The 14,532-nt window shown below is 39.4% G+C and overlaps 1 protein-coding gene across 2 annotated transcripts in view; it reads left to right on the top strand.

The window, feature by feature from the left end:
* nnt (nicotinamide nucleotide transhydrogenase) overlaps positions 1-14,532 on the top strand; it is a 78,179-nt gene that overhangs the window by 7,574 nt on the left and 56,073 nt on the right. For both annotated transcript variants that reach the window (XM_074617133.1, XM_074617132.1), the window contains exons 5-14: positions 116-203; positions 316-404; positions 867-1,054; positions 1,360-1,493; positions 1,585-1,776; positions 3,684-3,837; positions 5,699-5,860; positions 9,994-10,104; positions 13,784-13,929; positions 14,078-14,273. In XM_074617133.1, coding sequence (XP_074473234.1) covers positions 116-203; positions 316-404; positions 867-1,054; positions 1,360-1,493; positions 1,585-1,776; positions 3,684-3,837; positions 5,699-5,860; positions 9,994-10,104; positions 13,784-13,929; positions 14,078-14,273 — 1,460 coding nt within the window. The remainder of the gene's footprint in view (positions 1-115; positions 204-315; positions 405-866; positions 1,055-1,359; positions 1,494-1,584; positions 1,777-3,683; positions 3,838-5,698; positions 5,861-9,993; positions 10,105-13,783; positions 13,930-14,077; positions 14,274-14,532) is intronic.

The following is a 14,532-nucleotide window of genomic DNA, read 5'->3' on the forward strand; positions in this document are numbered from 1 at the left end:
TGTCTAATGTCTTAATTGGACATGTTTAAACAGGTGCAGTTCATACTTACATTCATGTTGCTTGATGTTTCACTCTCTCTATCATTTCCTGTTATTTTCCTCTCCGTGATTTCAGGTACAAGGCAGTGGTGCTGGCAGCTAACAACTTTGGTCGCTTTTTCACTGGACAAATCACAGCAGCTGGAAAAGTGCCACCTGCAAAGGTGTGTAGTACGAGTGTGTGTTTGTGTCGAATAGAAGTAGTATCGGAAGTGTGGAAGTGTCTATGCCAGTTTTAACATGCTAAATCCCAAACTATTTCATGTATGTGAATAGGTTCTGATCATTGGAGGTGGTGTGGCTGGATTGGCAGCAGCTGGTTCTGCCAGGTCCATGGGAGCCATCGTCAGAGGATTTGACACCAGGTTTGTTTTTGATATTATACTGTGTGTCTGACCTGCAAATGAAATGAATGCTGGCTTTTAAAATTTTTATTTGAGCAGAATTAGATGAAATGATTGTCTTGTTCGCCTGCTAATATGATCAGATTTGTTAAATTGGATCGGATTGACAACTGCAATGGCAGCATCTGATGTGCTGTACATGTGCATGTAACCATAGCAAACCGTCCGATTAAAAGCCTTTGTAGAAACAGATCAAGACAATCATGAAAAAGTGTTTTGGGACAATGAGTGACAACAATATTGCATAATTTACACACAATTTGATTGCATTAGATACATTTTTCAATCATGCCATGAGCAACCGAGGTCTGTGTATGTCTGTGTGCAGCTTTAAGGACAAACAATGTTACTCCTGCATTACCAGTCCAACAGAGAGATTTTCCTTCTGCCTGACTAACAAATCACCTCTCGTCCCTCTTCCAGAGCTGCAGCTTTGGAGCAGTTTAAATCTCTGGGCGCAGAGCCGCTGGAGGTGGACTTCAAGGAGTCAGGAGAGGGTCAGGGAGGCTACGCCAAGACAATGTCGAAGGAGTTCATCGAGGCAGAGATGAAGCTGTTTGCCAAGCAGTGTCTGGAGGTGGACATTGTCATCACCACTGCTCTTATCCCAGGTATGCACAGAGCACAGCATAAATACTGAACCAAACAACAACAAACGAAAGATCATGGAATATCACAGAATGTGAGACATGTATAATTTTGGGCAGGTAGTTGGAGAATTTAGAAATAAAAAAGGACCAGTCATGAAATATTGAACATTAAAAATAACTTTACCAGAACATATTTTACATTTGTTCCATTTCGTATTTGTACATTGTATGGCCATGCATTCACAGTAGCTGTAGCGAATAAGTTTCACTTCTTGGGAAAGTATGTATAATGCCTTGATGTCTGTTTTTCCATTGTAACATTGTAGGTAAGCGTTCACCCATCCTGATCACCAAAGCAATGGTAGAGAGCATGAAAGATGGGTCAGTGGTGGTGGACTTGGCCGCCGAGGCCGGAGGAAACATTGAGACCACAGTACCCGGAGAGCTGTCGGTACACAAGGTCAGCGCACATACTCGCACCCATACCAAAAAGATAAAGGTTTTTTGGTTTATGTCGTTTGTCTTTTAAGTTTTTTTTTTTTTCTTTTTAGGGAGTGACCCATATCGGCTTCACAGACCTGCCCAGCCGTTTGCCAACACAGTCCAGCACTCTGTACTCCAACAACATCACTAAGTTGATGCGGGCCGTCAGTCCCGGCACGGAGAACTTTTTCCTCGATGTCAAGGAAGTGTTCGACTACGGGACCATGGATCACGTCGTCAGGGGATCCGTTGTCATGCAGGTATGACGTCTAATGCACAGATAAAAACTAAGGATCCATGCAGTCATATTGAAAATCATTCCAAATGCCCTGCGGGTCCCTTTCTGTGCCACTAGATGTCACCCTAAGAACAAACAATCTTTTTTTCTTACACTTTCTATTTAGAGGATCTTTACAGTTGCCAGTAGAGTGATGTCCCCTCAATAAACATAAAACCTTATTATCCATGTTTGATTATTAACAGTGAAAAAAATGGCATTAACATAATGATGATCATAAAGATACAACCACATGCACACAGAATAAAGAAGACATAGCAAAGATACCTCCAACATAAAATGTCATTGTGCTTCTCACTCACTCCTTACTTTAGTTTATTGGTGCAAATATTTAGTCGAGTAGAAATAGGTTCTTGATCTTTTTCAGATAATTGTACTCAAATGTTCCTATATTGTAACAGATTAAATTTAGTAGTAAATGACTAATAACATTTGCATAATTTTATGATCACTTTTGATAAAGCTTTTTTAAATTTAATTGTAAGTTCATCCAACTGTGTGTCATGTTACCCAGAAACAAAAATGCCAAAAAGCTTACTGTCTATGTCACCAAATAATCATCTGAAGCTTTTATTTGTTATATACCGCTCTATATGAAGGTCTGCTCATACTGTTCTAATATCACAGCCTTAAATGCTCAGATTTAAGATAATTAAAATTTTAATAAGATCCTGAAAAAATACTGAGCTGCCGATATTATTGGGTTATCACACATATACTGATATCGGTGTATATGTCAGCCGATAATTAAGAAGAGGGCCTGAGGAAGCACAGCAAGCTTAAAACATGTTGCAATCCAGCTGCTATTCCATTCCCTTGGGGTTCTTTGTGCCTTTTAAAGGATCAGTGTGTAACATTTAGGGGGATCTATTGGAAGAAATGGAATATAATATGAACAAGTGAGCTTTCTTTAATGTATAATTACCTGAAAATACAAATCCTGTTTTCGTTACCTTAGAATGAGCCGTTTATATCTACATGGGGAGCGGGTCCTCTTCACGGAGCCGCTCTAGATGGCTCTAGATAGGGCCATTCGCGTTTTCGCGTTTTTCACAGCAACCGTAGTTCTCCTACGCACTTGGCACACGGGAGAAGTTTAATTTGGTTGCAACCTCACCACTAGATGCCGCCAGATGTTACACACTGTTCCTTTAGGTACCTGCATTTGAAAACATATTGAGCAGATTCAATTTCTTTACTTTTCTACATTGAAAGGCTCCCCCACCTTTCTTTTTGTGGTAATTTAGAAACAGTGTTGCACAAGTTCATCTTTCAACTATAAAATGTCCTCATCGGTCACCGTTCTGCAAATTTAAGAGATCCTTATCAAAATGTTTGTTTTTATGTTAATATATAAAAAGAATACCATATTGTATTTTTTTAGTACTATAAAGGCCTTTCTTCAATATCCATGTTTTTTTCAGTAAGGTGGACCCACATCATTTTAATCATAGATCATTGTTATATCATTGAGATTATATTTGCTGTAATCAGTCTAACTCAGGCTGTGTTCATTTAAACAAATAGATTTTCGATAGTAATTTTACCCATATCTGATCGCAATAATGGTCACGCATCTTATAAATGATGCTGAAATGCAGATATTACTTACCGTGCTTACTGATCATTAGTTTGCTTTCTTTGATCTTGACAGCGTAGTCTAATGTTTCACAGATTTACGAATGCAACAGAGGACATTGTACACCACCAGGTGATGAGATCAGGGAATAACGTGTAGATAACTACAAGCCGAGCCATTAATATGGTGGTTAGGAAAGATTGATTGAACTTTCTGTTTGTTCTTTTTTTTCGCCTGTTTCTCCCTTTCACATCGTCCTCATTCTCTGTCTAAACTCTTGTCACCTCCAGGATGGAAGGAACCTGTTCCCAGCTCCCCAGCCTAACAATGTGCCCGTCGCAGCTCCTATTAAACCCAAGTCCGTCCAGGAACTTGCGAAAGAGAAGGCTGCACAAGTCTCCCCCTTCAGCGCTACACTCACTACTGCTGGCGCGTACACTGGAGGTTAGTTGAATGTGCCATTAGGTTAAGATTTTCTGGTTAAACCTGCAGTAGGCAGACATTTTTTGAAATCATTGGGCAAAAATTCCATAATGACCTTTCAGCATGTTGAGAGAAAACTAGACTTCTGCACCTCATCATGGCTCTGTTCAGACTTTAAAAAAATCTATGTTCCTATTGAGCGTTCCTATTGGCTGTGCTCCAGCTGGTGGGTGGTGCTTGGTATTTCCTCGACAGATCTCAACATGACTGCCGGGTCACAAACTTTCTAATTTTACAGCTAAACGGTACACTACGAGATGTTTTTGAAAACATTTGAGGCGAGAAATAGGCATTACAGTAACAGAATATTGATTCATATTCGATCAGCGCTGCCTAGTTTGACCGTTTGATCGGAGTTTGCGAGTGATTGACTTGTGGCTCTCAGACGGCAACTGGATGGCAGACTGGTTGTTTTCTTAACTCATCTTGCAGATGCCATTAGGAGCAATTTTTTTCAGATTACCTGTCTCATGCACTACTGTCAGGATATAGCGACCGTTTTATAAAAATAACCTTTTTTAATAATATTTGCTCCAATCTCGCCTACTTCAGCTTTAAGTAGAGAAATCAGGAAGATGCCATATCTGAGCACTTTGCTCATTTACAAGGTTTATTCTTAATTGTCCACATTGGGTCTTGAGGGAGGTTGAAGGTGAAGCATAGGTTAATAATCAGCTTTCTAGGTCACTGCTGGAATGTGCACAGGAGGCGAGAAGTGACACACACACAGACACCCTGTTAGTGTCAGGAAGTGTGCATTGTAAAAACTAGTGTCACGCTGTGTGCGTGTGTGTTTGAAGTAGTGCTGTTGCGAGTGGTTCCCATGGTGCCACACAGCGCTCTGTGTAAGTGTGCCACATGCTGTTAATGTGGTTCACACATTGTTTAGGTGCTCCAGTAGTTTCCTACTTAACACCAACACACAGCTGCTGGTGTTGGATGCTCCTGAGAACTTGTTTCACGCTGGTTACTTGCTTATTAGTGTGGCATGTAATGTGGTCATTTTAATCATTTTAGATTGACTGCAATGGACATGGATAACCTCTTTAGCTACAGCAGCCAGTTTGTTACATGCCACCAGTCAACCAGGCTGTCTGACAATTATACTAGTCTGTTGTAGTAACAGGAAATAAGGACATCATGGGTGGTCAAGTGCCTACCACAGAAAATGTGCTTATTGTTGGGGAAACATACTAAATCCAAAGCTCATTTATACAAATTAAACTGCTGTTAGACCAGAGGGGTAGAAATATGATAACAGGATAGGAAACAGAAAAAACATAGTTCTGCTACACAAAGTTATGTTTTTTTTTTTTAATATGACTTTCTAATTTTGGCTTTTTTTGTGAACTATTGGATAGTTTTCTGTCTTCTTTGTCTTCTAATTTTTGTGGTGTTATTATTTATACTTATTCTATTATAATTTATATATCTATTTTACTCTATTTTGTTCTATCAACATTGTACTACTTTAACTGTTGATCATTATGAATTATTTTATTTTGACATTTTACTGCTTTTAGCATCCTAAGTTTTGTTAATTGCTTGTTAATCATGTTGAAGTGCATTTGATTTATTCGAAAGGTGCTATATAAATAAAGTTTGGTTTATTGAAGTGGAAGTTACCTTTGTTTTATGAGGTCATAAGCTAACAAGGTTGGGGACCACTGTACTGGGATGACTGGTTCTAAATATACTGTACACTAAATGTTAATTATCTCAATAATTTTCAGATTATTTAAACAAAATCTCCCCCCAGATATGCTGTTCAAGCTCTCTAGTTTTTACATTAACTCTCCTCTTTTTTTATTTCTTTAACCAGGCGCTGCTACCCTGCTGGGTCTGGGTCTGGCAGCTCCCAACGCCGCCTTCACTCAGATCGTCACCACCTTCGGTCTGGCTGGCATTGTGGGATACCACACCGTGTGGGGAGTCACTCCTGCTCTGCACTCTCCACTAATGTCTGTCACCAACGCCATCTCAGGTTGGTTGTGTTCAGTGTGTCTTTTACAAACACGTTTCACCACTGCTAGGCAACAGCACAAAGTAGGGCCAAACAATATGATCTGCAATTTATAGCAGGATGGACTCACATTAGTCTTTATAGCAATGAATGCAATAATATTTATTAATACATCAGCACTTGGAATTACTTTTCTTGTGCTTGCTTAAATGTATGTATTCATCTGGATTAATTTCAATATGACCATTTTACAGGTTATATTGATAACATTTTCATGTAGACGAACAATTAATAAAAATAATACATCCATAGAGCTTTTAGAAAGGTGATGAATAAAAGTATGGCTGTTCCTCAAAAAACACATGACTGTGAATTAATCATTTAAAAAACATTTTGAGGGTCCAAAATGATTGTTTTGTTTATATCTCTAGACGATATCTGATGTTCGGTTCCAACTTCTAACAAGACTTTTGAGCCAATAGAATAACGACGTTCGTATCACGTGGTATCTCTGGGTCATCAGGGATCATGTTGCCAGTTAATGTGGAAAAAACAGATAAATGGCTGAGTTTGACACTGGTGTCTCCATCAGGCTGTCCAAAGTTATCAATTGTACCTTTTATGTTTCTGGATATATGGGCTGGACTTTAGATACATTTGGACTATTTATTAATTTCAAACTTTAACAAAAGTAAATTTAGATTAATAACACATTAGAGCATAATTTTCCTCAGACACTTGAGTATTAAATTCAGTAAGATGGATGTAATAGATGAGAATGTAACTTTATCGTCCACCAGAGTGAGAAAATGTCTTAAAAACAGCACATGTAACGTGCAGAACAAATATGGTAACAAAACACCATTGAATTCTAACCAGGTTTATTATAGTAACTAAAACTGAAAGTAAAACAAAAATAAGCAGTAAAAAATAATGTTAGTAAAATGAAGCTAAATAAAGACTATATCCTTTAAGAAAAACTAAACTATATTTCCTGGTTAAAAACTAATAAAATGAATGTAAATTCATTTCAGTTTTAGTTTTTAGCTATAATATATTACGACTGAAAAAAGGAGACGGCATGAATTTGCGTCAACTCTTGTGACATTGAACCAAAGAAACTGAACACACTTGACCTCTAAGTGACGGCGCTAGGCCGCAATTGATTCACATTGGACACTAAGGTAGCACAAAGATTAATCATTAAACATCATGACCAGTCCTACACAGTTCTCCAACCAAGTATTTTGTATGTATATGTACTTCTGAGACATTATAGCTGGCTCCAACTAAAACTTCTGTAAAATAGATATTTAAAAACAAAAAAATAAACCTTTCTGAAAAATGTAAACTAAACTAAAACTAGCAAACACACTTTGAAAACTAACTAAAACTGAACTAAAATGAAATAAAAACTGAACTAGTATAACCTTGTTTCTAACACATAGTACACTAATAGAAAACAGAGATAAGATATGTACAAAAAAGAAACACTTTCAAACATAACATAAAGACCTAGCTAGAGGATCAAACATGTCACATGTCAGTCCAGCAGGTCTCTTCAGAGTCCAAATAAAACCTTTAAAGATTGTGTCCTTATTGTCGGCTGCTGCTTAACACAGAGGGGTTAAGAGGTTAGAGAGGTAAGTGCATGTGTGTGTTCTCGTGGCTTTGATCACTCCTCAGAGCCGCACTGGGGTAGGAAGTAACACACCCTCGGTGATCTTTGAGGGTCAGGGAAGTCCTTTGCTCGTTTACTCGTGTGCACACACCCGGACATGAGTTGTTGCTCTGCTGGGCTCCGCAACCGAGCTAAGAGACAGCTTTCACTTCCTGTTAAAACTTTATGACTTACACCTATACCCTATTTTCACATTCCCATCTTCACACCGCCTTACTTTGTTCCTCTGGGTCCGTGCCCTTTTATTTTCTGCCCTGTTTTCTTGAAGTCTGTTACTCTGTCAAGTTTGTCAAATGCAATTTTTTAAAAGTTTTGTTTGCATTTTATAACAAAAAGCTCACGAGACCATCACTGAATATCAGTGGAATATGAGACCGCAAAGAAATGAATACACGTTAGAGTTCATTTGAAGGTTTTCCTTTCTTCTCTCCGAGTCGTCTGCCCTCCATCTGTCCTCCTTTTCTCCTTGTTAAAATATTTTCCATTCATATTTGGCGTTACTTTATTATTACTTTATTATTTGTTTTATTCTGTCACTGACTGACTGTGGTTATGGAAACAGTGAGACCAACAGAAATCTGTTGTTGTTGTGCCAGGCATCGTAAAGAGACACACACACACACACACACACACACACACACACACACACACACAATCACTCAGACATTAGGGAATCATGTTGGAATTTAGGGTTTTGAGTGAGGGACAGTTATATTCTTCATGTGGAGATTATAGTGTTACAACCAGTAGTGACTCTGACTGGTGGGTCATCTTAAATTCTCCAGACACTGGTCTCATATCCAGCGTCTTTATATCTGGTGTCTGATAGAAATGCTTTAATCTACTTGAGAGCTCTGATTCACTGTCATACACTGTGCCTGTAACCTGGTAGCTGATGTTTGTCACAGCTACAGGACATTGGCCCACCCAGTATATAGTATATGTGTCATAGTTGGTGTGCGTGCGTCCACTGATGCCTATTAGCTTTCTTTCTGGCTGATCTATTAGTTATCGTGGCCAGGCTCGCCTTTGATCTCTTAATAAATGGTGTCGCTGTACTTTTTTCTTTTTTTTTCTTTCTTTTTGTATCAAGTAAAAAATAAAGTGTGCCAAACTTGGAAGGCTACAGCTGTAATTTCAATATGTCAGATATTTAATCAACATTTAGATAAATATAAGTATCAGAGCCGTAAAATATTCAAGGACTCTTGATTCATTGTTATTTTTTTCTTCAGTCAGATCGCATTTTGACCCAGACCTTTTCAGTAAATTTAAACTAAATATTATTTAGTACGACGGAGTATTAGGGCCACATTGAGGGGGGAAAAAAATCTGAGATTCTGAGAATAAAGTCATAATATTACGAGAAAAAAGTCGTAATTTAATGAGAATAAAGTCATACTATTTCAAGAAAAGTTTTTGTTAGTTACTAAAAAGCGTGAATGAAAATGAGAGGCAGGCGGCGCAACACAGCTAGTGAACATAGCAAAATGTGTGTATTTGAAAGCATATGTAACAAGATTGCAAATGCAATATGAGCTGCGTTCGAGTTGATATGCGCATATGAGTTTACCTTACTGACACTAGCATCTGTTCCAACTTGGTAACAAGAGAAAAACATTGTTATCATTAGCCTTTGGAGAAAATTGATCCGTGGCATCCTGACACACTTTCAGGTGTTTTTGTGTTAGAAACCAAACTACAGTTGTTTGGAAAGCTTTCTGTCCTTTTTTATATTCTCATCATAAACAAACATTGCATGTTTCCTGCTGTAGCCATCTCTTTTGTAACAGTGGACATTTTTAATTGGCCCATATTTACGAAGTAAAAGTTGTGAAATGATGTTTGGCAGCATTTGAAACTTGCTTTGTTTAGGAGCTGATATACACACTTGATTATAAAGTTGACTTTGTTGGGGAAAAAAGAGACTAGTGAGAGAATGTCAAACTTCGTATTTGCCTCATTTGAAAATTCAAACACACTATTGACTTCATACACATACACACACACACACATACACACTGTACCTGCTAGTCATCCTAAATTGTACTCAAACACAATGCCGTGTGAATGCAGGCTCCCGGGGTGCTGTGTGTTGCATCTTACTGCCTGTAAGTCATTACAGGGCTGATGTTATCAAGGTTTCCTGAGCCTCTCTTGGTAAACACACTCTCTCTCTCTCTCTCTCTCTCTCTCTCTCTCTCTCTCTCTCTCTCCCCTTCTCTTTTTATCTCTAAATCTTCCTATTTCTGTCTTTTTCCAACATGGGAAGCAGACAGAGTATTCTGAGCTTAAGAAGACAACTATAAAAATGTCTGTACCAGTTACACAATACTGGTGATACGTGTTAAGATGGACGTTTTTATGACTATTCATGTTTTTTATTGTTTTTGTAACATCTTCACCAGAGGTTCCAATGTCCTGTATAATGAACTATGAAAGTGGAGGTTCATAAAATATCCCCGTTCCGCAGGTCTGACGGCTGTGGGTGGTCTGTCCCTGATGGGCGGCGGCCTCTCCCCATCAACTACCGCTGAGACACTGGCTGTGCTGGCCGCCTTCATCTCCTCGATCAACATTGCTGGTGAGTCACCCGCACATAGACACCTCACAGTGATCCCTGCCAGTTACAGCAACCTTTAGCCAATAAAATATCAACTTAGGCTGAAGATTGAAGTGTTTTATATTGATTGTACAATAACATTCTTTCGGACCAAGTTTTGCAGCTGCCCTCTCTGCCCACCTGCTCAGACCTCGGACCACACACACATTCATCCCCGCTATTCCTCTTAATAATTTCCATTATGACAAAGTGTTCCCGGAGTCATTATGATACTCATCACTCTCTAATAATCCTGGGAAACAGAGTGTTCCTCTCAGGGCTGAGCCATGAACTTGTTTTAATTTCTCCTGTTAGCTCACAGCTAGAGACACCAGGGGAGACTTTGACGCAAGCGAATGAATAGTTAACTTAATGGATCAGTTCGGCCTGTTGGTTAAAATGCACTGAAGCTTCTTTGTGTGTGTGTGTGTGTGTGTGAGCTGCAGGGCACCATAATGTTTAAAGTCAAGACGAGGCTGTGAAACCTGCCACAAATCTCAGGCCTTCTAGGCTCTTACAGCATTAATGTTAAAAACACCTATTAGTCTTTTAGATTTCCCTTAACCAACCTTTACAGACATACCTAGTTTCATTTTTGATCTTCTACATGGGTTCCTTTCCACACACACACACATTTCCAAGCGGTTTACCACATTACCCATAAACCCCCGGGAACAGAAAAAAAACATTCCATTGAAAGGGACGAAACACAATGTCGAAAGTTAGCTCCAATAAAACAGACCCTGAATTTTTTCAGTCTGTTCTGAAGAACAGGTCCCTGGCCGGTAGCTTCTTGTTCCCTTTTGTGTGTCAGCAGCGGATAAAATGTAGGAATGCTTGGAAAACACCAGTGTCTGTTGAATATCTTTAGCTAAATATGTTCAGTTTCTCACTATCCAAATGTCAGTGTGCACTCATCACATTCCATATTTTCCTGTTATTGCTCCAGGCCACTCATTTCAGTCATTGAGCTGAATCTTATCAGTATTTTAGAAGTGGCTTAAAGTAAAATAACATCAATGCCGAAAGTGTTTTGTTGAATGTCTTCCGACTGCAAAAGTGGACGACTAGTTGTAATTTCAGGGACAAGTTTTGAGCCACGGTAGTTGTGTGGCTCTGTAGAGTGCTGCAGGAATGAGTGCTAAATCCCAGAAATGAGTTAGCATTTAGCACTTCTGGTTCTAGTTTAACGTTTTGTTCTGCGACATACAAATACGTCAGTAAATACCCTAACCTACTCATGAATTTTGAAGATTTTATATGTTTTAAAAAAAGGCGGTTGCTAACAAGTGACTAAATGAGACTACTAAACATCATCATGCCAAATACTACTTTGCCTTTAGCTTAGTGGTGGTGACATGAGGTTCGTTTATAGCCTAACGTTAGCTTTTTACTCCTGCCGATTGCACTCACGCTTCAAAAATCATAAAAGTGGTGTTCATTTGTTAAGATTATCTAGCTGAATAAACGTGTGTTCGCCACAGAGCTTATTTTCTGCAATGATCCAAAACCCAATGGAAAAATCACATCGGCTTTTTGTCATGGTAACCATGGCGATGTTAACATCCTGGTTGGCCTACAAAAAATACGTCATCCCTGCACCACTCTATTGATCAGATGGCAATGTTAGTTGTCCAGACTGAAATATCTATTAGATGGATTGCCTTGTAATTTTGTCTTTCATGGCTCCTAGTGGATGAATCCTAATAACTTTGATGATCCTCTGAAACTTTAGCGCCACCATGAGGTTGACATTAGTGGTTTTGAGGGAAAAGTCTCAACAACAAAATGGATTTCCAGCCTCACAGAGCTGCTAGCACGGCTGTAGATTCTTAGGCCTCATGACTTGGCCGGCGTTGCTGATTTGCTTCTAAATATAGTTTCAGCAGACCCATTCTAGGTATCAAAAACAAAATAACCACAAGAAATGAGTGGATACTGGCTTTGCTTTTTTTAAAATACATGAACATTCCTCCATATTAATATATTGACTCAGATTGGTCAGCAATAATATTAGTCAGATTATGTTACGCATTTTAACTTGGACAGTCTACGACTAAAATTACACGAACCGGTGAGAAACAGGTGCTGGCCTCTGATTCACCTTTGTACGTATGGGTGCACGTGTGTGTGCGCATTGCTACAATCATGCCAGGGGGGAAAAAGGGAGACATACACACGGTAATGTGATCTCCTCCTGTAAAGCAGTGAGACACTGTCTGGTCCTGGTTTGACACTTTTTGAGGTTTTCTACTTGAAATATTTACACTGACATGAAGTAGACTCATTAAATTCCTAACATTGGTTATTGTGCTTGGCAACAGTTTTAAACTATTGGCTTTAAAACACCTGTTGTCCAAATTTTTCATGTACTTCAGATGCCTCGACTCTCTGCCTTTACATCCCTGCCTCAACACCTCTTACTGTCTTTTGCCATCTTGCACTTTTTGTTATCATTAAAGGTTTTTTTACTACTCCTTTTTGGTTCAGCTTTTAACCTTCTGAGACCCACAATAGACCAGTTTTTGTCTTTTTGAGGGGGGTGGGGGGAGACAGTGGGTCTTGAGGGGGAGATAGCAGGTCAGCAGTAGATGTCACATAGAAGTGGTGTACATCAACCGAAAGCTGGAAACCTGAAGATTAATTTGAGATGCAGCTCAGCACTGTCAAGTTGTTCTAGTCAGAAATCACAAATAAAGATTAATTAATTATCTAAAATAAATTGTACAATTGTACAAGTGTATAAGGGTTTATAACTTTATGATAGAAGTATATGATGTCCATTCCCATAAACTGTTATGCTTCATAAGTTGTGCAGCACTTTTTGGGTTGATACCATTTGTTACACAAATTTGGTGCTAAATGTAATAATTTTTTTTACCAATCGAGAATTGATAAAAATGATCAATAATCCCTCAAATACCACATTAAGACACCAAGACCTCGAGGAACACCATAGAAATGACCATGCTGTGATTTGGTATCAAAACCTTTGGACATTTGGAGATTTCTGCAAGAATTGCATTTTTTCGGTTATTGGATGGCGAGCACTTCAGTTCTGGAAAACTTCAGAAACCCCCCTTATTGTCAACATAGTTAGTAAAGCCATACATCCTCTGAATACTCTAGGTCTCTAGTTTGTGGTTGTAAAGTTTCATGAGGCTGTGATTATCCTAGAGGTCACCACAGGTCATTTTATACAGTGAGGTCAAGTTTTAAAAAATGGTCTCGCTACAAAGAAATGGCTACTATGGGGACTAACATCATCTCACATGAATACAGTTGGGCTCATTGGATCCACAAGAGTCTCAGCTTCACAGTGATACCCAATTTATATAATTTCAAGACTGTTTATGGACCGCTGTATGCAGAAATATTCTAACGCATCATTTTAGAATAGGCGAAAATAACATATTTATACTGCATGCAAAAAACTGCATGTGATTATCATAAAGTGGGCATGTCTGTAAAGGGGAGACTCGTGGGTACTCGTAGAGTCCATTTTCATTCACATATCTTGAGGACAGAGGTCAAGGGACAGTTTTTCCTCGCCAAAATTTAGCATACTTTGGAGCGTTTGGAGCCTTCCCGACAAACTACGATAGGTTTTCTAGTTTAACTGGTAAGTACAGGTTTTAATCATTTTCCCTGTGTCTCCCAGGTGGTTTCCTGGTGACTAAGAAGATGTTGGACATGTTCAAGCGTCCCACTGATCCCCCAGAGCATAACTACCTTTATCTGCTTCCTGGTGGCGTCTTTGTCGGCGGCTATGCTGCTGCCCTGCAGTCTGGATACAACATTGAACAGGTGCGAGAGGATGTTTATAATGCCATGTCCCCCGTGTTTTCCCAGATGTAGTACAGAAACCTTTCAAGTAAACCATTTGGCCTTATTTCTCAATCCTGGTCTATAACCCCCCCCTTTTTTTCCATTCTCTGTTTCTTTCTCTCACCAGATAATGTACTTGGGCTCAGGTCTGTGCTGTGTCGGTGCCCTGGCTGGCCTTTCCAACCAGAAAACAGCCCGTCTGGGTAACGCTCTGGGTATGATGGGAGTCGCGGGAGGCGTCATTGCCACTCTCGGTGCCCTCAAACCGAGCCCTGAGCTCCTGGCACAGATGAGTGCAGCCATGGCTGTAGGTGGCACTACTGGTGAGTCTGTGTGTATTTATGTCAAGGCAGACTTAGAGATACTGGACTTGCAGAATGGTGTTGCAACAGATGTAAATTAGTGGACATTTGTTTTGCATCGTTTGTGTGTGTGAATGTGCTCCAAGCTTGGCCAGATTAAGCAGCAGGTGTGCCGAGTGCAGAGGCATCTCTGTGATGTTTACATCAAACACAATATGACTAACGCCCCGCCAGACACGGGAGGTCTGTCGAAATGGTCAGCAGCATGTATTACTCAACT

The sequence above is a fragment of the Sebastes fasciatus genome, chromosome 19 (assembly GCF_043250625.1).
Source record: "Sebastes fasciatus isolate fSebFas1 chromosome 19, fSebFas1.pri, whole genome shotgun sequence".
NCBI lineage: Eukaryota > Metazoa > Chordata > Actinopteri > Perciformes > Sebastidae > Sebastes > Sebastes fasciatus.